Consider the following 26,734-nt stretch of genomic DNA (forward strand, 5'->3'; position numbering starts at 1 on the left):
TGATAATTTGTCTTATATCGCTCCAAGTTATTTGGAAGACACTTTTCTTAGTTATTTATTCCTAACTCAATAATATTTACATTTATCGTATTAAAGTTACTTATTATCATTTATAAAGTCTTTTTATATATTTATATTTTTTTTAAGTCTTGAGTTGTCAATTAACTTTGTTTCGTCCACTTGAAAACTTCAATAGACTCGTATATCTGATTAGCAGCCTCGTCATTGTCATATTCGTCGCGCAAGTAGTAAATTTTAGCATTTTCTTCCGGATGACATTCGAGAACTTGCCACTTCTCAAATAATTTCAATGAATTTTTAATCGGCTCAACACTCAAACTTTCACCTGGAAAACGAACAAGATCATTAATTAATTTATTTATTTATTAGCATAATGTGTGACAAGGGATGAAACAAAACTATTTCAGACCAGGGTGAAGGCTGACATCACCTGCAATTTGAAATCCTGTTTCATCCTGAGTTACACACTACACGGAAACTTTAAGTTCCATTGCAGGTAATCATGAAAAATCTTCACGGAAAGGTTGAAACCCAAGTGGTTACTGTTCTGCACCCAAGTCAGTACGGTGCTAAAAAAAAATGCTCGGTTGTGGTGCAGCACCACACTGATTAATGTGCGGAACTTGACTGAGTCGTGTGCGCATATCACTCGCATATGACTCACAGTCAGTTTCCGCACAGTAATCAGTGTGGTGCTGCACCACAACCGAGCATTTTTTTCAGCCGTACTGAATCGGGTGCAGAACAATAACCACTTGGGTTTTAATCTTTCCGCGAAGATTTTTCATGATTACCTGCAATGGAACTTAAAGTTTCAGTGTCAGCAGCCAGTCAGAAACAAGTTGATTTTCAACCAATGGTGTCATCAACTATTAAATTGTCTTGTAATTTATAATTAAGCAGAAACTATAAATACTATTAATTATTGACACTAATTTTTATAAAACTTAATCACAGTCAGAACTGTCATTTACGTAAATAAAATTAATGGTCTGGAATTACCATTGAACAAATGACAAGTATCAGAGTTTAAATTGCGAAAGTCTTCAGTCAGCGGGCAGAAACTTTACTTGTTTTTTCCCAAGGGTCGAAACAAGCTTGTTTCTGCCCACTGACTGAAGGCATTCGCAATTTACGCGATTACTGATATTAATTCGCGACATTCGACTGAAATTAGCTTCTTTCGACTGACTGTAGAGACACTAAAACTTCACGTTTCGATGCTGGTATCATGAAATAGTAAATTATACACCAAGAGAGGAAATGACATTCCAACCCACGTGTGCAATTGCGTACCCAAGCTGAAGGCGAGGGTAACTAACACGCGGATTGAGACTTCCTACTTTCCTCCGAGGTGTTTGCTATTTTTCACCAGATCTGCACCTGAAAGTTTGAATTCTTGCCTCTGTTTGTGGGAAGAATGGCACGTGTGGAAAAAAAGAACGACTTTCTTCCTTCTAAACAGAGCAGGAACTCAAACTTTCGGTGCAGGTGGTAAAAATAAACACTCAAACTAACTTACCATAGTAAACAATTTCTCTATCAATATTCATTTTAATTTCTCTCAAAACTTCTTGAACTAAATCCCTCTCAACGAGTGTCCTACCAACGAGTTTACGTAATGTAAAGGCACTGAATGTGTACGTATCAATAATAGGCCTAAGAATAGTGTGAAGAAACTCCATACGACCCGAAGAATCAGCCTCCAGATTTAATTTGTACTGAATCTTTTTAGCTGCAGTTTTATTCGCGTACTCTTCGTCCGAGCTGTTGTCAAAATTTTTAGCGTACCGTCTACTCCAGAGTTCTTCCTCCAAATAAGACTCTTCGCACAGCGACAAAATACCAGAGTAAGATAAATTTTCAATAGTCGTGATAATAACGTACTCTAAATCCTGACATGGTTTACAAAATATAAATTCTTGTTTAAGGATGTCGCAGAGTTTGACTGCTTTTTCCAGTATGACATGTTGGAATACATAAATTTTATTCTCAGCGATAGCACGTGGGTCATTTATTTGTTCTTTCAATGCAGCATACAATGCTGAGATAACAATACTGTCCATGACATAGTGAATCATCATTGAATTGCTGTAATACGCCAACTCAATGACGTTCGGTAACATCGACACCGGCTGAATAGAAATTACGACTTCTTTTTTTATTATTTTCGATTCTCCTTCCAATGTTTTAATTATTTCCTGGCGTTCCTGTTTAACTAAACCCGGTCCCAATATTTCTAATGCATAATTTATGACATCAATTGTCTCACCACAAAATGCAATGTCTTTATTAGTCCATTCCAACTCTTGTTTAAGAGAATCAAATGCCTCGACGAGTTTATCAAGAGTACAACCTTCCCGGAATTTATTGAGAAGCAAAAAAGCGACAACATTCGTTGACATTATCGGAGTTGATCGAGCGCAGTCGTACACTACATGACGAGCAAGACAATCAACCAGCAGTCTGTGCTCATCATCAACAACATCCGTACCATAAAGAGACGACGTCGACATCGTGGCTTTTAAAATTTTTTTCTCTGATTTATTTTCCACTGGTCTGCACATCAGTGCACGAGTCTGTTGGTTGTCAATAGACTTGATCATCTCTCTCAAAGAAAATGGCTCACAGATGTCTATTTTTACCAGACCATAACTTCCTCTCAGTGTTGACCAAATGGCTTTTATCGCAGACCCAAAAGTTTCGGGTTTCTTGGGCTGCCCGAGTTGTTCTCTGATAAAATTGCCGTCCACTAAACGGTCGTAATTCAATGACACTGGTACTAGAAGTGCGTCTTCGATAGTACCGTCCATATAAGCGTCGATAATTATACTCAGGATTCCGCCTTTAGGCATACAAGGTTTCCCAGTTCTTGTTCTGCCGCCTTCGATAAAGAATTCGATGTTATGACCGGCGCGTAAACTTTCCATCACATATGTGTGCAGTGTCGCGCGATACAACATGTCTTTGCGACCTTGGACTGGATCTATTCGTCTTTTTATGTAAAACGCACCCAAGCCGCTCAAGAGTTTACCGAATATCGGAATTCGCAGATTATCTCCAGCAGCAATTAATGAATTTCGCACGTCGTTGCAAAGAAGAACGAAGCTGATGACGATGTAGTCAAGATGACTGCGATGAAGCGGAAGAAATATCAGCGGTACTCCTCTGTTGTTGGCCTTCTGGACCATCTCTACCTGAGAGTCCTGGACTATCACAGCCTTCATAAATAATGGAAGCAACTTGAACAGTATCCAGCCGGTCAGCCGGAGTAAATTGTGACTCATTGTACTCTCCATTCGTGACAATATTGTCTTAGCGCGTGTCTCTGCACGTGCCATTGCTTCTTCCTCAGATATGTTATCATTTTTTGAACTTTCTATAGCTGTTAATTTTATTGCCTCCTTTAATCTCTCGTCATTCAAAACCTATAAATGAATTCATTTAAATTAATGATAAATGTAATTATTATTTGTGCAGGAAGTATTTGATAAATTATAAATTAAATGTCGGGTTATCAGTGAGGTCATGAGTTCGTGACTTTTAATCATTTTTTTATTAATAGGAATTTTTTATTTTATTTGTAATCGATATCATTAAGCGAAGAAGGAAAATGTTGTCCGAGCGATATTTACATGGCTAAATTTTTTAGTCCATGAACTGGTCCCTTTTCAGATTTTTATTTTTTAATTCCATTATGTTGAGAAGAAAAACTCCCGAAATTTTTAATTGTCTGTTAATTTCAGGATCATATTTTGAGTCATTAATTAATTTGAAAATTTTATGGGACCGTTTTGTATAAATGGATTTATTGGAGTATAGAATTTCTAAAAGTTTATTTTCCTTAGATTTTTATTCGAGATATCGAACTTGATATCTGACAAAATTTCAGTAAAATTGATCATTAATTTCCCGATAAATAATAAAATTTGTCTCATTAAATTTTAATAACAAAAAATAAATAAAAAAATATGGTCGTGATATTCAGGAGTCGTGTGACTGCGTAATTAATTTAATATTTAGTAAATAAAAATACTTACTGTGTGCGTAACTCGAGGATAGTCATATTTTTTGACATTGCTAATAAAAGAAAAGTGGTAAAAAATTTTAGAAAATATATTTCCGCAAGGTTCGACCAATAAAATATTTCTTCCAAGAGACTGATGTTGTTTCGTAGCTTCACTGGCAAAAGTACCCTGTAAAAAAAAAATAATTATCGTTATTATCAAACATTATAATTTGTAATAAAAATTATTGATGAACTGAATAATACTAAAGTATTTGTGAAAGTTGAAATAATCGTGACACGGGTAAAAAAAAAATAATAACAGTAATTCGTATTGTTTTTAAGTATTTTGTAAATTAAATTTTTTTTCTTACTTTCTCTAAACTTCCACGAATAATAACAATTCTTATCCATCGCTTTAAAAAATTTTCTTGTTCATTGTGCATTGCACTTATATCAGTAATAAATTTACAAAACAAAGTACTTATTATTATTATTATAATTATTATTATTCAAATACAATTCTCATTTCATTGCTTTATTTACAAACATAAACGTTTTTAATTTAATTTAAAAATGAGCTTGAATAAAAAAGATATATATAGAATGTAACAATTGTGTAATCATAAAATATGTTGACTTTGAAATCATAAAAACAATATTAACGTTGACAGTTGACTATTGTTTACATATTTCCTTTTTTGTTTTTCATTTATCCAACAACTTTACCGTGAACTTTGAGTTTAATATTTAATTTATTTTAAAAAATTAATATTTTATCGCGATTAAATTTTTATCTATTATATTTTATTTGTATGCAACTCGTGTGCAATTACGCAACAATAAACTAAACTGCAGTGTATGTGTGCTGTCAAGAAATAAACTAGTGTAGACACTTGGAGACACGCTTTTAAAAAGATGGATATTTTTAGCAAGACGTCCCAAGTATTTAGGCGTTAAACATTAAATGTATATAAAAAATCTATGTACATATACATTTAAACTTACCCTTGATGTAGGAGTACAGGTTTGACAGCACTGATAAAGAAATGATGTGATTTTAGGTACAGGTGGTACAAAAAGTTCTGTTTCCTTTATTTTAAAAAGTGCGCCTTCGCGCAATTTTCTTATTTGCTCGCGGTTTTGGATCCGCCTTCGCTGACTTTGTTGCCCAGCACGACGTAGTCCTGAATAAAATAAACAAAACAAACCTTTTATTTATCATAAAAGTTATCAATAAAAAATTTTTTATTTTATTTTTACAAACCATCGAGAGAAAGACGCTGGCCATTATCTTCAGTATCACGAATTACATCTGTCCTGGACTCCCACTTGGCATAAACTTCTTGAATGCGCGTTGATAAAACATCCAGCATATTACTGCCTCTGAAAAAAAAAATAAATGAATAATAATTATAAATTTATGTCAAGTGTCTTATCAATTTACTCGAATGTGCTGGCAAATCTTAATCGCACAATGTAGCAAATAGTACATCAAACAATGGCTATTAATGATTATGTAAATTACATAAAATGTTAATTAAGTAATATTTAACAAGTACTTGATAACTCACACATCTAATCGACCGTTATTAAATTACCTGTTAAACCGCAGCACATAATTTTTAAATTAAACATTGAAATTTATTTCTACCAGTAATAAAAATATTTACTTAACAACAACAGACTTAATAATAAATAATTAAATTTAAAAATAAAAAATACCTCAAGTTGTAAAGGTAGTAAAGAACACCACAGAAAATAAAAATTTCAATTATTCCAGTCATTATTCTGATCTATTTAATTAATAATTTTAAAAAAACTCGCACTAGTAATTTCAACTGACAAATTTTATACAAACATTTTTTTTTTTAATCAGAATTTAAATGGAGCTGAGTATGTAGTTTTTTTAATGTTTATTTAAAAATTACATTTAAATACATATATAGAATATGATTAAGACAAGACACGTTTCACATCACTGAGCTCAGTCAATTGTGAAGAAAGACTGTCATATTATAAATTATTAGCGTGTATTGGCGCAAAATAAACATGAGTATTGAGTGTCAATGTAGTAATCACAGCAGCAATAATATAAATTTTATAATTAATAATAATCTTGGAGTTTATAAAAAATTAATAATTATAAACAATCGCGATTACTTAGTGAAGATGATTTAATTTAAAATTTTCCAAAGTCATTTTATACTACCCCACTTTTAATTTAACACAGTTGTTATCAACTTGGACTTTCTACTTGCTGGTACACAATGTACGGATTAAACTCTGCAGATATTGGCACGAAGCCCATCGTCTTGAGTATTAACTTACGGTCATTGACACACACCGTTACTTTTTCACATTATTACCAATTATTTGTTCTTATTCATTTTTATTTTATATTTTTTTTTATTTTTAATAACCAGAGAAAAATAGCAAACAATTAAAACGGCCTTTGTTTTATTTGACAGCTAAAAAAAAAATTATTTTGTAAGACAAAAGACATTTGTAATCACGATTAACTTATCAGCAATTAGTCCAATTGATTGATTATTTGAATTTAAAAAATTCTGATGATTAAAAGATGTCTGATCTTTGATGGAGATACTGGCAGAAAATATCAAGGACGGATTTTCTGGGTCTTGTTTTAGTCTTTAGTTCCATTGTCCAACTGACGATCCAAATACCGAGCGGAGAGCAAGAAAAGGCGAAAGTTAAATACATTTACTCAATTGTCGGTTGTGAACGTTTTACCACCACGTGTTAAATGCATATGTGACAGCCAATAAACTACGACGAGTTTAAAATTTTTATGTACTTGTACTTTTATTGTCAATTGACGCACAATGTACTGTATATAAATATATGTACTAATTGAATATTATCTAATAAACTTTGAATGCTGTAATTTGATGGCAAAAATAAATTACTCAAATTTGTTGACGTCTTACAACTTTAGGATTTTTTTTTTAATTAGAAATTATTTTAAAAAATTAGTGTGAATGCAGCAGACATCAGATAAATTTAAAATTATTAATAAATAGAGTAAATAATTAATGAAATAAAATTTTTAAAAAATGCGCATTTAAAAAATTTGAAAATTATTATTTACTCCATTTATTTATAATTTTAAATTTGTCTGCTATATTGGTATTGATAAAAAAATTGCACTTGTAGTTTTTTAAATTTTATACATATGTATGATACTGAAGTTAGCAGACGTCTAATAATTTTTGGATTTTTTTTTAGACGATAAAACATAAAAAAAAATATTTAAAAAAATTGCACCTGTAGTTTTTTAAATTTTCTACATGTGCATATTTTTATTATATTTTTTTGCAATTGATTTGTTGAAAGACGAAAATTCAAAAATTTTTAAATGTCTGCTAACTTTGGGATCATACATATGTGTATTTTTATGTGTGGGAGTAGTGAACTGAGATATTTTATAAATTTTAAATAAATAAATAAATGAAATTAAAAAAATGAATTTTAAAAAATGCGCGCACTGATTTTTTATTTTATTTATTTATTCCAAAATTTAAAAAATTCCCACCTGTCAGTGGGAATTTTAGTTTTTTTTTGTAATTGATTTAAAAAATCTGAAAATTGTTACTTGTCTACTAACTTGATGACCATAAAAAAACACCATATTGTAACCTCACAAAATAGAATAATTACTTTTACTTACTTTTTTTAAATAAATTTAATTATTTAAACTCAATTATTTCTTCACTAGCTCAACTTTGATTAATTGAAGGCATTTCTTACAATAACTTCTCAGTAATGAGATAAATTTAAATATAAATTCAAAATTTCAATCAACTTGATTACTTATTTAAGATGCACATGAGCACAAACATCTCAGAAAAAGAATTCCACCCCCACCTTCATTCATTTCGCTTGAGAAAATATGAAAATATACATGAAGGTACATCTCAAGGTCACATGATGATTGTCCTGTCATTTTCTAATTTAAAATTTTAATTTTTACTGATTGAATTGTTTTTTAAATTCAAAATAATGGACGACAATAAACGATACTGAAATTTTTCGATGAACCTGAAGTTTGAAGACAATTTAAAAATTTTTTGATTTTTTTTCTTACAAATCAATGGCAAAAAAAACAAACTAAAATAATGCACGTGTAGAAAATAAAAAAATCTATAAGTGCAATTTTTTAAAATATTTTTTTTTTTGAATTTATCGTTTCTAAAAAAAATCCAAAAATTATCAGACGTCGACTGACTTCAGTATCACTCTCTTTGTTTACAAAACTTTATCACGAGTACTTATATAATTAAAATAATTACCGGACATAGATTAATTAAGATGTAAGATAACAGTAACAATTGTAAATTATTTTATAAAGTAAGTGGTTAAATAAAATAAAAAATACCATACAGTTTAGCAATATATTTTTTTACAGATATATTACATTAATATTATTTTGAATACTCAATATAATATATAATTTAATGTATATATATTTATTTATATTTTTAATAGTAACGAAGAAAACAATTATTCTAATAGCTTCCCAACTTATAATTTATCTTCGTAGGAAAGCATTATCAAGAGGATACACGAGCTCCCTTATATATTTGTGCATATAACACATAAAAATTTAATTAATTTACTTTTTTTACACTGTTAAATTTATACTTTAATATGAGTTACTTATACTTTGATTTATAGTAAACTGCAAATTAATAATCAAATTAAATGAATACAATTTATCGTTGGAATGTAGGATGCACTAGTTTAAAAAGGAGCGTAATGCTTTTTTTTATCCTTATGATAATACTGAACAATATATATTATATTACAATTTACAATGAATAAATTTCCAGAATTTAATAACGATAAAATATTTTTTTTTCAAACTGTCGTTAATTATCATTATAATTTTTGAATGATATTTATATTAATGAAGAACTTAAATATTTTATAATTTGTATTGTCTGGATAAAACCAACACTCTCCTGTGATAATACAATAGTTAAACTGTACAGGACTAATGCTCGATGATTCAATAAACGTTACGTCATTTAATTTTTCAGATACTGAAGTTAACGGACGTCTAATAATTTTTGGATTTTTTTTTAAACAATAAATTATATAAAAAAAAATATTTGAAAAAATTCCACTTGTGGTTTTTTTAATTTCCTACATGTGTATTTTTTTTTTTTGTCAATTTATTGAAAAAAAACCGAAAATTTTTAACTGCCTGTTAATTTCATGATCATTTTGAGATGATACTGAAATTAATCGACTGCTAATAATTTTAAGATTTTTTTCAAAGCAATAAATTATAAAAAAAAAAAATATTTGAAAGAATTCCACTTATAGTTTTTCAAATTTTCTACATGTGCATATTTTTAGTTTTTTTTTTTTTTGTAATTGATGTTAGAAAAAAAAAATCCGAAAGTTTTTGACTGTTAACTTCAGGATGATTAATTTAGAATTTTAAAAATTATATTGATCTCTAAAAGCTTTTTAAATTATTTAAGAAATAAAAACGCAAACTTTAATAGGGGCATGAATCACCGTAAATACATTTATAGTCTAAATGATAATTATATTTTTATTATATTTATTAAATTAATGACGTGAGTCTCGTGGGTAGAACTCAGCAAGAGTACTGGCTGGAATACGTTTGAGCATTTCCTTGGGGAAAATACGTAACAATTGCCAGCCAATATCTAGTGACTCGAAGACCGTTCGATTTTCGTAGTTTCCTTGAGAAATGAAATTCTTCTCGAATTTAGAAAGGAATTCAAGATACAGAAGATCGTCAGGGGTAAGAGCTTCTTCTCCTACGACAGCTTTCATCGCCTGTACATCTTTACCAATAGCATAGCAGGCATACTAAAAAAAAAACATTTAAATTATTTATTAATTTTAAATAAAAATAAAATACTAATTATTAAAATTAATTAACTCACCAATTGATTGGAAACATCGGAATGATCTTTGCGGGTCATTCCTTCGCCGATAGCAGACTTCATAAGACGTGACAATGAAGGCAACACATTGACAGGTGGGTAAATTTGTCTGTTGTGTAATTGACGATCGACATAAATTTGTCCTTCAGTAATATATCCAGTAAGATCAGGAATTGGATGGGTAATATCATCGTTAGGCATAGTAAGAATTGGAATTTGAGTAATGGATCCATTACGGCCCTCAACACGTCCAGCGCGCTCGTAAATTGTAGCTAAATCGGTGTACATGTAACCGGGGAAACCACGTCGTCCGGGTACTTCTTCACGAGCAGCAGATACTTCACGAAGAGCTTCTGCGTATGATGACATGTCAGTTAAAATAACCAGCACGTGTTTTTCGCATTGATAGGCCAAAAATTCAGCGGCTGTCAGAGCAAGACGGGGTGTGATGATACGTTCGATTGTTGGATCGTTGGCTAAATTCAAGAACAGACAAACGTTCTCCATAGAACCGTTCTCCTCAAAGTCCTGCTTGAAGAAACGAGCAGTTTCCATGTTAACTCCCATAGCTGCGAATACGATAGCGAAGTTGTCTTCGTGAGAATCTAATACTGACTTGCCGGGAATTTTAACTAAACCAGCCTGACGACAAATTTGGGCAGCAATCTATAAATAATAATTATTGTTTTAGTTTTTAATTACAGTAATAGTATAAAATATTTTCCCTGATAGCCAAGTTAGCGACAACTTGTTACCAAGTTGACGGCAACTGGTCACCAACTTTCTGAAAAAAGTTGGCGACAGATCACGGCAGTACATTTGTAGTCAAAAGTTACAAAATTTTAAGTTGTCGTCAATTTGATCGCAATAATTGACACCAATTTTCTGATCAAAAACTCTGGCTATCAGGGAGGGTTAATTTAAAATAATTTACTTCATTGTGAGGAAGACCAGCTGCTGAAAAAATGGGAATTTTCTGTCCTCTGGCAATTGAATTCATAACATCAATAGCTGAGATACCAGTTTGGATCATTTCTTCAGGATAAATACGTGACCATGGATTAATTGGTTGCCCCTGAATGTCCAAAAAGTCTTCAGCAAGAATTGGTGGTCCTTTATCAATTGGTTTACCAGATCCATTGAAAACACGTCCAAGCATATCTTCAGATACTGGAGTTCTCAAAATATCTCCGGTGAACTCACAGAGAGTATTTTTAGCATCGATACCAGATGTTCCCTCGAACACTTGAACCACAGCTTTTGATCCAGACACCTCGAGGACTTGTCCTGACCGTATTGACCCATCGGCAAGTCTCAGCTGCACAATTTCAGCGAATTTGGGAAACTTTACTTCGTCCAAAATTACCAGCGGACCGTTCACACCAGACACTGTCTTGTAGGCTGCAAGTAAAAATATAACAGGATTATTATCAAGTAAAATTTCTCCAAAGGGTTACGCCCGTATTTGAAATTCTTTAAATTGCGCCGCTAAAATATTCAAATTATGAAAATTAATTCCAACTATTGAACAAACGAAATTACGTCATTATTCTCACTATATTTTAAAATCTGAGATAATATACACAAAAATTTAAAATATATATTTTTGATTACCACCATGATAGCTCGTCATTTGTAGTCACATGACTAGAATGAAAGCTATTAAAATAACCAATTAATTGACATTCCTGACACTTTTTAATTATTTTTTTCATCAAATTGTCTGCTGTTGAATTCAAAAACATGATTAGCAATTAAAATAATTAATGATTACACCAAAACTTGATGATTATTAAGGAATCAGCTGACCAGACAGTGGATCGATCAAATGCTACGCCCACTTGAAGAAGGCCTCAAATTTCCGATATATTTAATTTAAAATTAAGTACTTACTCAACCTCGGCTGGGATATAAAATCTCTGGAGACAGCAAGGACATGCTCCTGATGAGCTTGACGACTTCCAATTGTTTTATTCATGATTTAAATCTGCAATTTAAGTTTTTTAAATATTTTATTTAAATACCAATAGCAGGGAACTCGTCAAACCCAGAAATTACTGATGGTCTGGCCGCCTGACTACTACTGCCACCTCGATTGGGAAATAATTTAGTGGTGGGGGTAACTATAATTAATTATAATAAATAAATATATTAATAACTGGCTACTAAATAAATATTTATATAAATTATTTTATGTATTTTTAAAATTACCGCGTTTAATAATTTTAAAAGCTTACGTAATTTATTATAAATTATTTTTATTGCTGTTTTATAAATTATTTATTCGAATTATGTGGTAGTCATGGGATTCATATTTAAAGAGAGAAGACAATTGAATAAAAAGAGATGCAAGTATGATGTCGACGTCACGTGCTTGCAAGTTGACTTCGTCAAACTGTCATTTGAACTGCGTAGTTTTAAAATTATGACCCTGAAGTCTGCCGACATCTGACATTTTATAAACTAAAAACTTTCTAAATTTGAAAAAAAATTTATTGTTTATTTTCTTATATTTTATTGTTGATTTGCTATATAATTATAATTATGGGAACTTATATTTACCCGCCATAAATTTAAATTCAAAAAGTATGGAAAAAAAAATACTCGCAGATTTTAAAAAATTATAAATCAACATGAGTGTGAATGTAGCTGACAGTTGTCAATTTAAAAAATTTTGAAATAAGAGAATTAAATTTAAAAAATGCCCATTTATAGAATTTGAAAATCAGTATGTGCATTTTTTTATTTCAAAATTTTGAATTCTTTAATTCGTTTATTTGTAATTTAAAATTTTTATCATATCTGCTACCTCACACTTATAAATAAACACGTGTAATTTTTTCAAATTCAAAAATTAGATAATTTTCTATTTTAAAAATGTCAGGTGTCGGTTACATTCAGAAATTAGAATTGAAAATCGAAAAAATTAAAAAAAATACTCGTATAGATTTCGAAAACTAAATAAATAATCGTCAAAATTTTCAAAAAATAAACTAGTATTTTTTTTCATTCCAAAAAAAAATTTTCTTCTAAAAATTTGAGAATTTCTGTTCAAAAACTGTCAGCTGTCAGCTCACTTCATTCTAAAAAAATAGCGGGAAATTTAAATTATTTCATTGAAGTCTGTTTCTAAATATGAGGTCGCTTTGCTCCGCGAATAAAATACCGAGAGATAGTGGGAGAGGGAGATAGTAAATGAGTAATTGAACAAAAAAAATTTTATTGAGTTTGATCCTATTCGCGCAAATAGTCAGTGTCTGCGTCTTGTGCAAACGCTAATTTAAATTGTCTACTAATAAATAATAATTGTCAAACTAGTAAGTGTGGAATGTTCTCTCATTATTGATTATCATCATATATATGACGATAAGATAATTTTTAATATCACAATATATATTTTACTTAATTACAGTCTGTGTTTACTCATAGGTGCGTCGTGTCAAACAACTTTGTCAGATTTTAAATAAAATAAAATAAAATAATAAATAATGGCGGCATTTAATCGTATGATTAAACTGACTGAAGGACTCAAAAATCTGACAAGCTCACATGGGTATCGATTACCAGCTTCGAAAACTTTTTACACTTATGTCAATGAGCCGGCAATGCCAATTCCTGACAAGGAGCCTTGCTGGGTCAAGACTTCTGAAGAAGCCGCCGAACGCGCGGGTTTAGCATCTGGTAAAATCATTATTATTTATTTGAAAAAAAAAAAAAAAAAAAAAAAAAAAAAAAAAACATCAATTATTGATACAGTCAAAGCTATTCTTTAAAAATATTAATAATTAATAATTGACAATTGATCAATTATTTAAATTTACTCATTTATTTTTAATTATTGCAACTGTATTTTGTCTGAAATTTTTATCAGGCTTTGAACTCTAAAATATACAGATCATGTAATTTTTGATTTAGTATATACTGAAAAGATAACGTTTATTCATTGTTCCGATATTTGTCACTTGTAATTTTGGTTGATGAATCGCTAGCACTTGGATCTATATTTAAGTTCAGTCAGTGACGTCACACGCGATTATATATTTCTATATTATTGTAATCAGGTCAATGGTAAAATGCAAAAAGATCTAAAGAAAACTTATGCAGACCTTGTGTATTTGTTTACATCAATATCAGTAGTATGCAAAATAAAAAGAAAAGATAATGATATTTATGGATTGATAATTCCTGAGGTTAATTTTTTGATAAATTAAATTTTGATCAGTATTTTATTTATATAAAACCTAATCCAATTTGCAGATTTAAACCACTGACATTTAAACGTATGACCTCTTGGTCTGAAAGATTATATTCCCATCTAGAGTATAAATAAATTAAACAAAACATTTATTAACAGATAACAATATTGTGAAACATAAATTATTTGTGATAAATATTGATATTTATTTAGCTCGTCCTGCCTCAATAATAATTTTGAAATTTTTTATTTTAGATCAAATAGTATTTGTTCAGGGTGCGGCAGCAACTCCTGTTGAATTATTGCGAGGACTTACTGAGTATGGAGTTCGTTCTAATGTTAAAAATGTACGACTGTGTCATATGCATCTTGAAGGAGCTGCTCCATTTGCGAAGAAAGAAAATGCGAGTAAGTTAAAATGCCATCCGAAATTTAAGTAGATTTCTTATTATTTATTTATTTTGAAGTTTTAAGATAAAATTCAATTTTTTTAAATGACTTAGTTCATTAATTTTCATTCTGAAAACTGTAAAAGATGAAATTATTAAATTTCGGCCATCCCTATTCAAAAGTTTCCAATTGAGCTGATTCTGTAGGAACTTTTTTCGTAGAGATAGCACAGAAATTAATCATGTAAATTTAAATCATTGTTGAAATTTGAATAATTATCGTACAACACGAAGTAAAAAAAATAAAACTCAACTTATTCTATCAGCTTTGACGTTCTTTTCACAAAGCTACAATTTTTCATTGAGATTTTATCCACAAAAATACACAGAAAAAATTATCGACTAAAAATAAATATTCTTGATTAAAGAAAATTTTTGAAACCTCAATTTTCTTGAGTAAAGTTTAATCTCCTGTAACCAAGTCGAATTTTCTTGGCTCAAGATTTTTTTTCTGTGTAACATTTTTCATTATTTAAAAAAATTTAAATGCCCGTCATTTCTAAACTAGTTGACCGGTTTCGCTCATAGTCTTTGAACTTAACCGAGATAATCGTTAATAGAATAAGTGTGTCAAGTTTAATTAAGATTTGTTCATAATTGTAGTCGCTATCGTCGCAATAAGGCGCGTTTTATAACACATATATATAGAGTAAGAGCACCAGTACCCAGCCCCAAACCAGTAGCCAGCCACCTCATGTTAAATATCTATATATATTTTGAGCCATGTTAAAGTATATGACCGGCTGGGTACTGGTGCTCTTACCCTATATAAACTTTTGAACTAATGGTATTTTTGAAACCTACTTGACAAATTATGATAGACTATGGCGAAATTATTTGAAAATTCCATCATAGAACCAATGCAACAGATAGATTTCTATAAAATTTACTAATAAATTATGATACTGAAGTTAGCCGACGTCTAATAATTTTTGGATTTTATTTAAGACAGTAAATTATAAAAAAAAAAATTTGAAAAAATTGCACTTGTGGTTTTGTTAATTTTCTACATGTGCATATTTTTAATTTTTTTTCTTTTTTAAATTAAATCATCGAAAACAAAATTTAAAAATTTTTTATTGTCTGCTAACTTCAGGATCATAATAAATTATATAATTAATCATTTATACAGAACACTTCCGATCTGTCAGCTTTTTCATTGGTGGCAATGTAAGAGGAGCTGTAAATGAAGGCACAGCTGATGCTATTCCAATTTTTCTACATGAAATACCGAAGATATTTAACCGCGATTACATGAAACCAGATATCGCTCTTATTCATGTGACACCACCGGACAGCAAAGGATACTGTTCATTAGGGACAAGTGTTGACTGTGTCAGAGCTGCTCTTATAAAATCTAAAAAAATCGTAGGTAAGCCAATAATTTATATAATAACAGGTCACTTACATCCAACAGTACAATTTAAAAATATGAAATTATAAGTAATTAACTTTAATAGCACAAGTTAATGAAAACATGCCGAGGACATTTGGTGACGCAATTATACACAAAAGTCATATAGATTTTGCTGTTGAGCACAACGGGCCGCTGCCAGCTCATCCAGTTAAAGCTCCATCAGATAAAGAACGCGCTATTGGTAAACACATTGCGGAAAATTTAGTTGATAATGGGGCGACTCTGCAACTGGGCATTGGTAGTATTCCTGATGCAGTATTAGCTCAATTGAAAAATCACAAAAATTTAGGAATTCACAGCGAGATGTTCAGTGATGGTGTCGTTGATCTTGTCAACAGCGGCTGTATTACGAACAATGAAAAATCAATTCATCGCGGTCGTATCGTCGGTTCATTTTGTGTTGGTTCACAAAAATTGTATGACTTTATGCACAATAATCCATTTATTGGTAAGTATTATTTATAAAATACTTATGAAGGACATTCTCAGTGTCCCCCGCTTTTTAAAAATTTTCAATTACTTTCAACTGTCAGCGTAGTAAAATTTTATCAATTAATTATGTAAAAAAAAATTAAAGCATTAAGTGAAAAGTGACAATTTTGCTGGGTTCCGTCACTCGTAATCCGAAGACATTAAATCCGCGACAAAATATCCGAAGACATTTTATCCGATAGACAAAATATCCCCGGACTAAATACTCGATAGATAAAACATCCCAACAAAATATCTTACAATATAAATAGTACGGTACCCTTTTATCAGAAATGTTTAACATATTTGCACATAAAATTTTAGTGTGTGATATTAAAGTACCCGTTTATCGAAAACCATTAATTATTTTTTCACTGAAAATATATTTTTCTGAATAAGATTTATCGACAGGATATTTTGTCACGGATTTTTTGTCTCTTGAATATATTTAGTCCAAGGATATTTTGTCTATCGGATAAAATATCTTTGGATTTTACGTCGCGGATCTATTGTCCACGGATTACGATTCGTGTCACCATTTTGCTGAGATATAGATTTTAAAAAAATTTCTTACAGTTGATATCAATTGGGAGTCAGTTTTATAATTATAATTTTCAAATTTATAAGGATAAAATTTATTCAAAGATTTTTTTTTAACTCCTAATTGATATCGACTGTAAGTAATTTTTTAAAAATTCTACATCTCGGTGAAATTGACATCTTTTTAATTAAAGTTTCAATTTTCTCTTGATCAATTAATTGCATATTTTTAAAAAGGTAGAGGGGAGACACTGCCTGAGAATGCCCTCAAAGAGTCGAATTAATGATAAAAATGAATGATTTTTTTATAGAAATGTTGGTTGTTGATTACGTTAATGACCCGAGAATAATTGCCAAGCAACCAAAAATGACCTGCATAAATTCATGCATTGAAGTTGATTTGACTGGACAAATTTGTTCAGACAGTATTGGAACGCGGATGTACTCCGGCTTTGGAGGTCAAGTAGATTTCCTGACCGGCGCGGCGATGAGCGAAGACGGTCTGGGTCAGCCGATAGTTGCGTTAAACTCGACAACCGCTGACGGTAAAACGAGTAAAATATCTCCTGTCCTTAAATCAGGAGCTGGTGTCGTGACCAGCAGAGCTCTAGTAAGATACGTCGTAACGGAGCACGGCATCGCAAGCCTATTTGGCAAAACGCTCAGACAACGTGCCCATGCTCTTATAAACGTCGCTCACCCTGATCACCGGGAAGCTCTAGAAAAAGCTGCCTTCGAACGTCTAAAAGGAATGCCTGAGCCTTGAACTCACTAGTCATCTTTATTAATATTAAATGAAATATCACGAGAATGTATTCATATTTTGCTCTTATCCACAATCTTAAGATAAAAAAAACAATGACTTGAGATTGTGCATTTGAACTTATGTTAAAATTTTATTTTTGTAACTTTATTTCATGATTAAATATTGAATTATTTATCACGACTTCGAATGGAAGTTCATCTAGACAATTGTAAAATTGTAAAATATCCCAACTGTAAAAATTAAAAACGTTATATTATTATGATTTTAAATAATTTTTATATATAAAAATTATTAATGCCATTTTTACATGCCATTAATTGTTCAACAATAGTATTATTGTATTTCCAATAAATAAAAGTAAAATTTAGAAAAAGAAATACATTACTTTATTTTTTTTCAAGTATTTACATTTTTGTTTCGTACTGTAGTTTTACTTTTTTACATAATTTAATAACTTATTTGTTTAATAATAGTGTTGATTGATTAAGTTTTTTTTTTGTAAGTACATTATGCTCAAATAGTATATTGTGTAACGAGGGATGAAACAAAACTATTTCAGACCAGGGTGAAGGCTGCCATAGACCGCAGTTTGAAATCGAGTTTCATCCTGAGTTACACACTAGATTTTTCATGATTACCTGCATTGAAACTTAAAGTTTCAGTGTCAGCAGCCATTTAAAAACAAGTTAATTTTCGACCAATGGTGACATCAACTATTAAAGTGTCATTTGGAATTGATAATTAAGCAGAAACTAAATACTATTTATTATTGACACTAATTTTTATAAAACTTAATCACAGTCAGAACTGTCATTATCAGAGTTTAAATTGCGAAAGCTTTCCATCCCTTCCATCCAAGCCTCATCCATCTACACCCATCTTCATCCTCATACATTCTCAGCAAACGGTTCAAGTTTTCGTACTTAAAATTAGTAAATTTCTTATTCATTGTTTCAAATATTAATTTTCCTCCCATTCCCAAGGGTCGAAACAAGTTTGTTTCTGCCCGCTGACTAAAGGCATTCGCAGTTTACGCGATTACTGATATTAATTCGCGACATTCGACTGAAATTAGCTTCTTTCGACTGACTGTAGAGACACTGAAACTTCAATTTTGATGGTGGTATCATGAAATAGTAAATTATACACCAAGAGAGGAAAGGACATTCCAACCTACGTGTATAATTGCGTACCCAAGTTGAAGGCGAAGGTAACTAACACGCGGATTGGGACTTCCTACCTTCCTCCGAGGTGTGTTTACTATTTTTCACCAGATCTGCACCTGAAAATTAAAATTCTTGCCTCTGCTTGTAGGAAGAATGGCTCATACGCAAATTTTTATCATTTTCTCATAAACGGAAACACGAATTTTCCTCTACTCAGGTCAGGAATTAGAACTTCCGGCGCAGATATGGTGAAAAAATAAATAATTATCAACTATCCAAAGTCAATATCTTCAGGTAGCGTGCCGTCTTTTCTACGTCTCTCAACATTTTCAAAGAACTCAGTAAAATCAACATAAGGTTTTATTTTAGCATTTCTATCTGGCCGAGTATTTACCGAGGAAGTTTCTGACGTCGACGTGGTATCATTAGTCGAGGGATTGAAATTATCTGACACATTGCTTGTGTAAAATTCATTACCCTCTTGGACGCCCGCAATCGCAGTTTGAACGATTGGATTAAAATGAACGGACTGACCGCTCGGACTTTTCAATGCGTTCGGCAGAGGAAAATTAAAATTACGTACTAGAAGTGTAATATCGTCGCGCTTACCACTCTTTGGTATATTTTCCGAGTTGCTCATATTCACGTCATGATGAATTCTGACGACTTTGTCAACAACTGCTTGAGCAACTCCAGTTAAAGTTGACTGGATACGAAACTGTTCGACTGCCATAAGAGCCAGTTCTTTATTAACTTGATCAGTACCTGTAGCTTCTTCCAATGACTTGTATAGTCCACGTGACATCAGCAGAAGAAATCTACACGAATCATCAAGATCAATACCACCATGAATTTCTGGCTCTGCAATTATTGGCTCTGCTGTTGATGCTGCAAGTTCTTCAAACTCTTTGTATCCTCCTTTAACTAAATAGTTGCCGAGACATCTTGTGTTTTCTTGATTACCCAGATGAGAGCCTAAAAAATAATTTATTTATTTTTCAGTGGAGGTATAGAAATAAGCGAGGATCAGCATGGGTATCATTAAATTATCTGAAGACGTCGGCTGCCCAATTTTAAAACACAGTAAGAGACAAATTTTTCAAATTCGATTTTTTAGTATTTTTAGTTCCAGTGGAGTCTTGTGAACATGATTCAGTTCATATTTGAAAAATTTTATTTTTCCCAGTTACTGTGTTTTGAAATTGGGCAGCCGAAGTGTAATGTCAATTCTACTGTCCCTATTAAGAACCACGTCCCCTCTTGACCAAGTGGTATGTCGACCAATACATGGAATTGGTACCATGGGGGGCCCATTCCAAGCCTCACTTCAACCAGAGTCTCTTTATTGTCTGAGATGGGAGGAGTGGTGGGCCCAAGTAAGGTAGAACTCGTGGTGGCTGTGGTTAGACACCACGCGCAATGAGGATTTTTGATTATACCTCCGGTTAATGTCCACCAAGTAGTTTCGACTAAGTGTCGTCTGGGTAGTAGAGATGGAATTTCGCAGCGCATGTATGCCTAAAAGGGTGAGGAAACAGCTTCCGGTCGGCGGAGGTGGACTTGGGTCCCGTTACATTAATTAATTGTCCCTATTAAGAACTCAAGGGAAACCAGACTTGGTAATTCCGGTCTCCAATAAATTATTCATAGAAAATCGAGCGAGGAATGAAATTTTAAAGCTAGTAAACGAATATTTTAACTCAGTTAACTTCTTTGGCGGTTTTCTAAAAAATTTAAAGAAAGCAATTCAAGTAGAAATAGAAGACAAAGCAAAAGTTTGTAACTTAGAAGTAAAAATAAAAATACACATGTAGAATTTATGTTCTCTCTTACTGTCCTATTTTCATTTTCTTACTGTGATGGTGCTACTGTATTATGTATGTATATATAAACAGCGAAAGGAGCTAAGTTATTAAATAATTAACTAGTTTTAGTAACTAAATACCTTGTCGGATTGATTTAGTATCAAGATTTAGTTGTGATAATCGTAGAAGTTCATCCTCATTACGTAAATCATGATCGATACTCAGTTGAACTACTCTTAGAACTTGATTGCTGTCTGTTTTACAAAGAAGCGCTCGACTATCTCCAACATTAGCTACATACAAACTATTACGAAAGACCAAAGCAACAATAGCACTCGTTCCTGCAGATAATTCACGATTTAATTTGTTCAATTTGTTAACCAAGTCTGGAAACTTTTGATAAGCTTCGTACGAATTCAATTCCTCAGGTATGTCGAATTTTAAACCAGTTCGTTCGGCCAACAAGTCACCAATCGAGTCAAAGTACCCACGTTCAACTGCAATGAAAGCCTGTCTAAAAAAAAACAATCCAGATTTATTCTACTCTACTACGGTAAATATTTAGGAAAATAAATAAATTACCTGAGAACTTCTTTTACTTCCTCATTGGTACTCTTGCCATTCAGTTGTCCCAGCAAGATTTCAGCAGCCATTCGCTGGAGGGCGAAATTAGCAGCTCTGGAGCCTTCATGGCCGTCAAAAATTCCATAAACAAACGTCGACTCGTCATATTTACAGTGAAAACATCTGTCTTCAAAAGGATGATCTTCTTGCCGATATCCATCTTCCCGGTAGATTTGATTTGTTGAAAATCCAACACCAGATTCCTTGCAAACCGGCAAAGCATCAGTCCAATTGTCTTCAGAATCTTCAAATGCCATCTGTTTAAATTCTTTTGCTGGCATTACCCGAGTCTATTTATTTATTATATTCATTTTTTATTTTAAATGTCACTAGAGATTAATATCTAGTTAAATATTTATCATATTTTATAATTGTTTATATATTTTATTCATTAAAGTAAATAAATACTGATGGGGTTATAATTTAAACTTTCAAACTGCGCATGCGATGGCGCCACTATTTTTACAAAAAGAATCAATTATACTAAAAATAACCTCGTAGTGTTAAATGTAATTTGAATCTTAAATCTAATTACTCAGCTGTCAAACTACCAAAACAATTGCAGAATATTAAGAATTAATTTAATTTATTTATTTAATTAATTGATAAATTATTTTTTTTTTAATTATCAACAATGGAGTTAATAAATGTATTAAATTTAGAAGATCTTGATGAAATTTCTATGAGTTATGATAAATTCTGTCAACAGGTATTACATTCATCAATTATTTTTCGTAATATTAATTAATATTTGTAATAATTAATTATTTTAATTAAAGAATATGCAGACAATGAAATTTCAAGATTTGAATCACGAGTTGCGTGAAAAAATTTGGAATGGTTTATTTACACAGCTGTCAAGTGATAAATATTTAAAAATTCATGATAAATGTTTACAAGTACTTAGAATATTGAGGTAAATATATAAATATATGTATTTTAATGAGGGTGTGTGACAGTGGCCAATTTTTTAAATATTTGAATAAATAAATAAAATGGAGTAGAATAAAAATTAAAAAATCAGTACGCGCGTTTTTTTAAATTTCAGTACTTTAATTTATTTATTTCAAATTTATAAAACGTCTCATATCTGCTACATGTACCCTCATATTTTATTTGTAATTAATAAGGACAAGATTTTCGCCTTGATTTCGAAATGAATGGTTCAAATGTTTGATATTACGGCGAAAATATTGGTCTTATTAAAAAAGTTTTTAAACAAAAGTTGTAGGAAATTTAACTTTCTAAAAAAAATGTCTATTCAAATTTTTGTATACGGCCAATATTTTCACCGTAATTCCAAAATTAAGATTCATAATGAATGATTCAAATTTTTGTTAATTATGAAAATCTTAATTTTGAAATTACGGCTTTATTTTTAGTCCTAAGAAAAAATTATAAGAGACATTTTTTTCATAAAATTAAATTTCCTACAACTTTTGCTTGAAAAATTTTTTTATACGACCAGTATTTTCACCGTAATTCCAAAATTAGAATTCATAATGAATAATTCAAATTTTTGATAATTATGAAAATCTTAATTTTGAAATTATGGCTTTATTTTTAGTCCTAAAAAAAAAATTATAGGAGACATTTTTTTTATAAAATTAAATTTCCTACAACTTTTGCTTAAAAAATTTTTTTATACGATCAATATTTTTTCCGTAATATCAAAAAAATCCTGGCCCTAGTAATTAATAATAATAATATTAATTAATAAATGATTATTTTTACTTGACAGTCGTGATAAAAAAGATCTCGACGTAATAATAAGTGATGAAAGATTGAATATCATAATTGAAAAAGCAGATCTAGCTGAGGCAGTTCCTCCTCCGTATACAAATGTAACAGTGGAAGCATTGAAATTACTCTGTAATTTAATTTATAACTCTCCCGGTGTTCAAATTCAAATTACCAAAACCAAGTGTTTAAAAAATCTAGTCACAAGAATAAGTTACTACAATGAGACCGTATCAAACAGTATCATGTTATTCGACATGAGAATTTTATTTTTAATTACTGCTTTAAATATTCCATCGAGATATATTTGCAAAAATGACTGCAATGGAGACAAAATACTGATCGATTGTTTAAATAATTTATTTGACAGATTAAAAGATTCAAAGGTAAGTTTTCGCGGGTTAATTATTTTTCAAAATTTTATTTAAGTAAATTTTGGAGTACTGATAAACTTTTTTTTGTCCCAGGAATTAGTAGAAATTATTTGCGAATTATTCAAGGCACTTTTTAATTTGAATATTGACGCTGACGACTCAACAGAGGATCAGAAAAAAATAAACCGACAATTAGTTAGCACTTTATACAAATTTTTAACTGCAGATCACGTGCAAGCGCTTGATAGTGAAGAATTAAAAAGTCATATTATTAATTTACTGACTGTGGTACCAATTAGTTGCTACGATTCTTTAGTACCTGAAGTGAGTAGTGACGAGCAGAAGAAGAGCAAAGAAATTTATCAAGGTCTCGATATGTCAGCAGTCTGGGAATTGCTTAAATTTCTAGACAAACGTTTGGATTCTCCTAAGAATCTCGTCGAAAATACGTCCCCGGCAGTAACAACTTTATTGAAACTTGCGAGTAGTAACAGCAGGATACGTAAATACACAAGACAAAAAGTATTACCGCCGTTGGAAGACGTCATGACACGTCCTGAGGAAGGGACAACTTTGAAAGCTAAACTCTGCAAGCTTTTAACATTTCCAATTATGGAATTACGCGACATTGTTGCGGAGTTTCTGTTTGTTCTCTGCAAACACAATGGTATAGATAATTAAATATGAATATGAATATTTTTATTAGGGTGTGTCATTTCAAGGCTATTTTTTTTTTACTGCTATGCCAGAAAAGCTGGTAGTATATAGAAAATAAAAAATTATGCCGCTGGGCTAAAGGGTTTAAGTCCAATAGCGGCTTAGCTTATCAAAAAATTCGATTTCCCATTTAAATAACACGGGAAATTTTTTTTTTTAACTTTGAGTATTTTTAACTCGTGAACAAATTAATAGATCGAATTGACTAATACATATTTTTGTAGGAAATTGAACGCTCTACAAAAAAGGTCACTTATCATTTTTCGATCAATCCATCTGTTCTAAAGTTATTGGAGCTCGAAGTCAAGTTATAGTAAATTTCGAGATCTTTTTATTTTTTCGGCAAAACTATCAGGCTTATCATAAAATGTTGTAAGGTCTTTTTTGTTGACAATTTTATTCTCTACAAATTATTATCAGTAAAGTTTTTTCAAATTCCGCATTGTTTTCTAGTTATTTTCATTTTAATTTTAAGCTCTTAAAAAAGTAGTGTTCTGATCGATTTCAAGAGCTCGACATTGAAATGAAAATAACTAGAAAACAATGCGGAATTTGAAAAAACTTTACTGATAATAATTTGTAGGAAATAAAATTGTCTACAAAAAAGATCCTGTGATATTTTGTGATAAGTCTGATGGTTTTGCCGAAAAATTAAAAAGATCTCGAAATTTACTATAACTTGACTTCGAGCTCCAATAACTTTAGAACAGATGGATTGATCGAAAAATGATAAGAGACCTTTTTTGTAGAGCGTTCAATTTCCTATGAAAATATGTATTAGTCAATTCGATCTATTAATTTATTCACGAGTTAAAAATACTCAAAGTTAAAAAAAAAAATTTCCCGTGTAATTTAAATGGGAAATCGAATTTTTTGATGAGCTAAGCCGCTATTGAACTTAAACCCTTTAGCCCAGCGGCATACTTTTTTATTTTCTATATATTACCAGATTTTCGGGTATAGCAGTAAAAAAAAATATAGCCTTGAAATGACACACCCTAATTTTTATATTGACTATTGTTTTTACTAAATTTATTTTACTGTTCTCAGTTGGTCGCATGATCAAATACACGGGCTATGGTAATGCAGCGGGAATGTTTGCTAATAAAGGTCTTCTAGGCGGCGGACAACCTGACACAGATTTCTCATCAGAGTCTGAAGAAAGTGACACAGAGGAATATGTAAAGTACAGAGAAAGTATTAATCCAATAACTGGATGCTACGAAGAACCAAAGCCTAATCCTCTAGAAGGGATGACTGAAGAACAAAAAGAATACGAGGCAATGAAACTTGTTAATCTCATGGATCAATTAACCGGGTAAATATTTTTATTTTATTAATTACTTGTAATTAGAATTAGAACTTCTGACTGAAGTTTTAATTCTGAAGACTAACTTCTATATTAATAATTTATTTTTTCTGATAACAAGGGATGGAATACTAAAGCCATGTACAATCGGTGCAGACGGAAAACCCAAACCAATAGAACACGTCCTCGAATTACAAAAGGGACTTGATCATAAATTTAAAAAAAATAACAGCGATTCGGAATAATCTTTATTACAATTCTTTACATTACTAATTAATAGTATATTACACACCGAGGGAAGTAAAGTAAGAAATGTCTCAGATCACATGTAATTGTTGGCCGAGGCGAAGCCGAGGTCAACAAACATGTGATCTGAGGCTTTCTTATTTACTTCCCGAGGAGTGTATACTATTTTTCTCCTCGACGGAGGCGGGAAGCGGCAACTTCGTTTTGCACAGCGGGACGAAAGTTGACGCTTTCCGCCCGGAGGTGAGAAAAATTATATTTAAAAAATGTTTTATAAAATAATAATAATAATAATAAAAAGTATAATTGAATGATTAAATTTACTTTATTTAAAAAGAACAAAGAACAACTTTATAAACAAACAATTGGCAGGAAATAAAAAGTATAACACTTTCCAAAATCACATTAAATGTTTTACAATTTTGGGTAATTGTGTTATGTGCTTTGTGAGCATCACAATGTATATAAATATATACACATATATAATAATTTTATATATGTGTATATATATTATATGTATATAATATAATATATTTATTGCATTGCAGCCTATGCGCACACAAGAGTGTTATATTCCTATCATTTTTTTGTCCATTTTATTATATTTTTATATTTTTTTTTACTTTTTTTTAAAACTGATATTATTTTAATTGAGAATATCTTAGTATAGGATAGGGTGAAATTGACGAAATTGCCGGCAAAAATTCCGTTTGATATGGTCAAACAATGTATAATAGGGTGGTCGTTAATAATTAAATTTTCTCAGGCGCCTCATAAAAAGCTTCTGTTTAGTAGAAAAATACATGGGGAATTTGGATTTTTTTTTTTTTTGAGTAAAAAGAACACGGGCCTCAGGACGATCCAAGTTCATTTTGCGATACAGTCGCGTTTTTTTTAAATATCTCCTGAAATATGCAGATTAAAGGAAAAAATCATAGGA

At 30.9% G+C, this 26,734-nt stretch overlaps 5 protein-coding genes across 8 annotated transcripts; 2 read left to right on the top strand and 3 right to left on the bottom strand.

The window, feature by feature from the left end:
• Positions 1-120: 120 nt before the first annotated feature.
• LOC130677191 (glycerol-3-phosphate acyltransferase 1, mitochondrial) lies at positions 121-7,879 on the bottom strand. Of its 3 annotated transcripts, none has more exons than XM_057483839.1 (6): positions 7,719-7,879; positions 5,295-5,413; positions 5,036-5,214; positions 4,062-4,217; positions 1,544-3,449; positions 121-346 (listed from the first exon to the last, which is right to left on the bottom strand). In XM_057483839.1, exons 2-6 carry the CDS (start codon positions 5,401-5,403, stop codon positions 162-164), a joined length of 2,535 nt encoding a protein of 844 aa, XP_057339822.1. In that variant the 5' UTR covers positions 5,404-5,413; positions 7,719-7,879; the 3' UTR covers positions 121-161. The 3 variants fall into 3 exon arrangements, with proteins under 3 accessions (XP_057339822.1, XP_057339821.1, XP_057339823.1); XM_057483838.1 differs by lacking the exon at positions 7,719-7,879 and adding an exon at positions 5,753-6,816; XM_057483840.1 differs by lacking the exons at positions 5,036-5,214; positions 5,295-5,413; positions 7,719-7,879 and adding an exon at positions 4,402-4,559.
• A 549-nt stretch (positions 7,880-8,428) lies between these two features.
• LOC130677201 (V-type proton ATPase subunit B) lies at positions 8,429-12,066 on the bottom strand. Its single transcript, XM_057483864.1, has 4 exons — positions 11,869-12,066; positions 10,910-11,376; positions 9,976-10,641; positions 8,429-9,898 (listed from the first exon to the last, which is right to left on the bottom strand). The coding sequence occupies exons 1-4, from the start codon at positions 11,951-11,953 to the stop codon at positions 9,632-9,634; spliced, it is 1,485 nt and encodes a 494-aa protein (XP_057339847.1). The 5' UTR covers positions 11,954-12,066; the 3' UTR covers positions 8,429-9,631.
• Positions 12,067-13,134: 1,068 nt separating this feature from the next.
• On the top strand, positions 13,135-17,906 carry LOC130677203 (4-hydroxybutyrate coenzyme A transferase). 2 transcript variants are annotated; one of them, XM_057483865.1, is made up of 6 exons: positions 13,135-13,292; positions 13,405-13,656; positions 14,426-14,578; positions 15,752-15,991; positions 16,080-16,484; positions 17,359-17,906. In XM_057483865.1, the coding sequence occupies exons 2-6, from the start codon at positions 13,464-13,466 to the stop codon at positions 17,811-17,813; spliced, it is 1,446 nt and encodes a 481-aa protein (XP_057339848.1). In that variant the 5' UTR covers positions 13,135-13,292; positions 13,405-13,463; the 3' UTR covers positions 17,814-17,906. The 2 variants fall into 2 exon arrangements, with proteins under 2 accessions (XP_057339848.1, XP_057339849.1); XM_057483866.1 differs by having other exon boundaries at positions 13,137-13,292; positions 13,388-13,656.
• Positions 17,907-18,210: 304 nt separating this feature from the next.
• LOC130677204 (TGF-beta-activated kinase 1 and MAP3K7-binding protein 1-like) lies at positions 18,211-21,855 on the bottom strand. The gene is made up of 3 exons (XM_057483867.1): positions 21,367-21,855; positions 20,925-21,298; positions 18,211-19,954 (listed from the first exon to the last, which is right to left on the bottom strand). The coding sequence occupies exons 1-3, from the start codon at positions 21,687-21,689 to the stop codon at positions 19,251-19,253; spliced, it is 1,401 nt and encodes a 466-aa protein (XP_057339850.1). The 5' UTR covers positions 21,690-21,855; the 3' UTR covers positions 18,211-19,250.
• A 57-nt stretch (positions 21,856-21,912) lies between these two features.
• Positions 21,913-26,634, top strand: LOC130677199 (synembryn-A). Its single transcript, XM_057483861.1, has 6 exons — positions 21,913-22,117; positions 22,188-22,324; positions 23,150-23,534; positions 23,616-24,189; positions 25,290-25,557; positions 25,670-26,634. The coding sequence occupies exons 1-6, from the start codon at positions 22,043-22,045 to the stop codon at positions 25,791-25,793; spliced, it is 1,563 nt and encodes a 520-aa protein (XP_057339844.1). The 5' UTR covers positions 21,913-22,042; the 3' UTR covers positions 25,794-26,634.
• Positions 26,635-26,734: the final 100 nt, after the last annotated feature.

This window comes from Microplitis mediator, chromosome 11 (genome assembly GCF_029852145.1).
Source record: "Microplitis mediator isolate UGA2020A chromosome 11, iyMicMedi2.1, whole genome shotgun sequence".
Taxonomy (NCBI): Eukaryota; Metazoa; Arthropoda; class Insecta; order Hymenoptera; family Braconidae; genus Microplitis; species Microplitis mediator.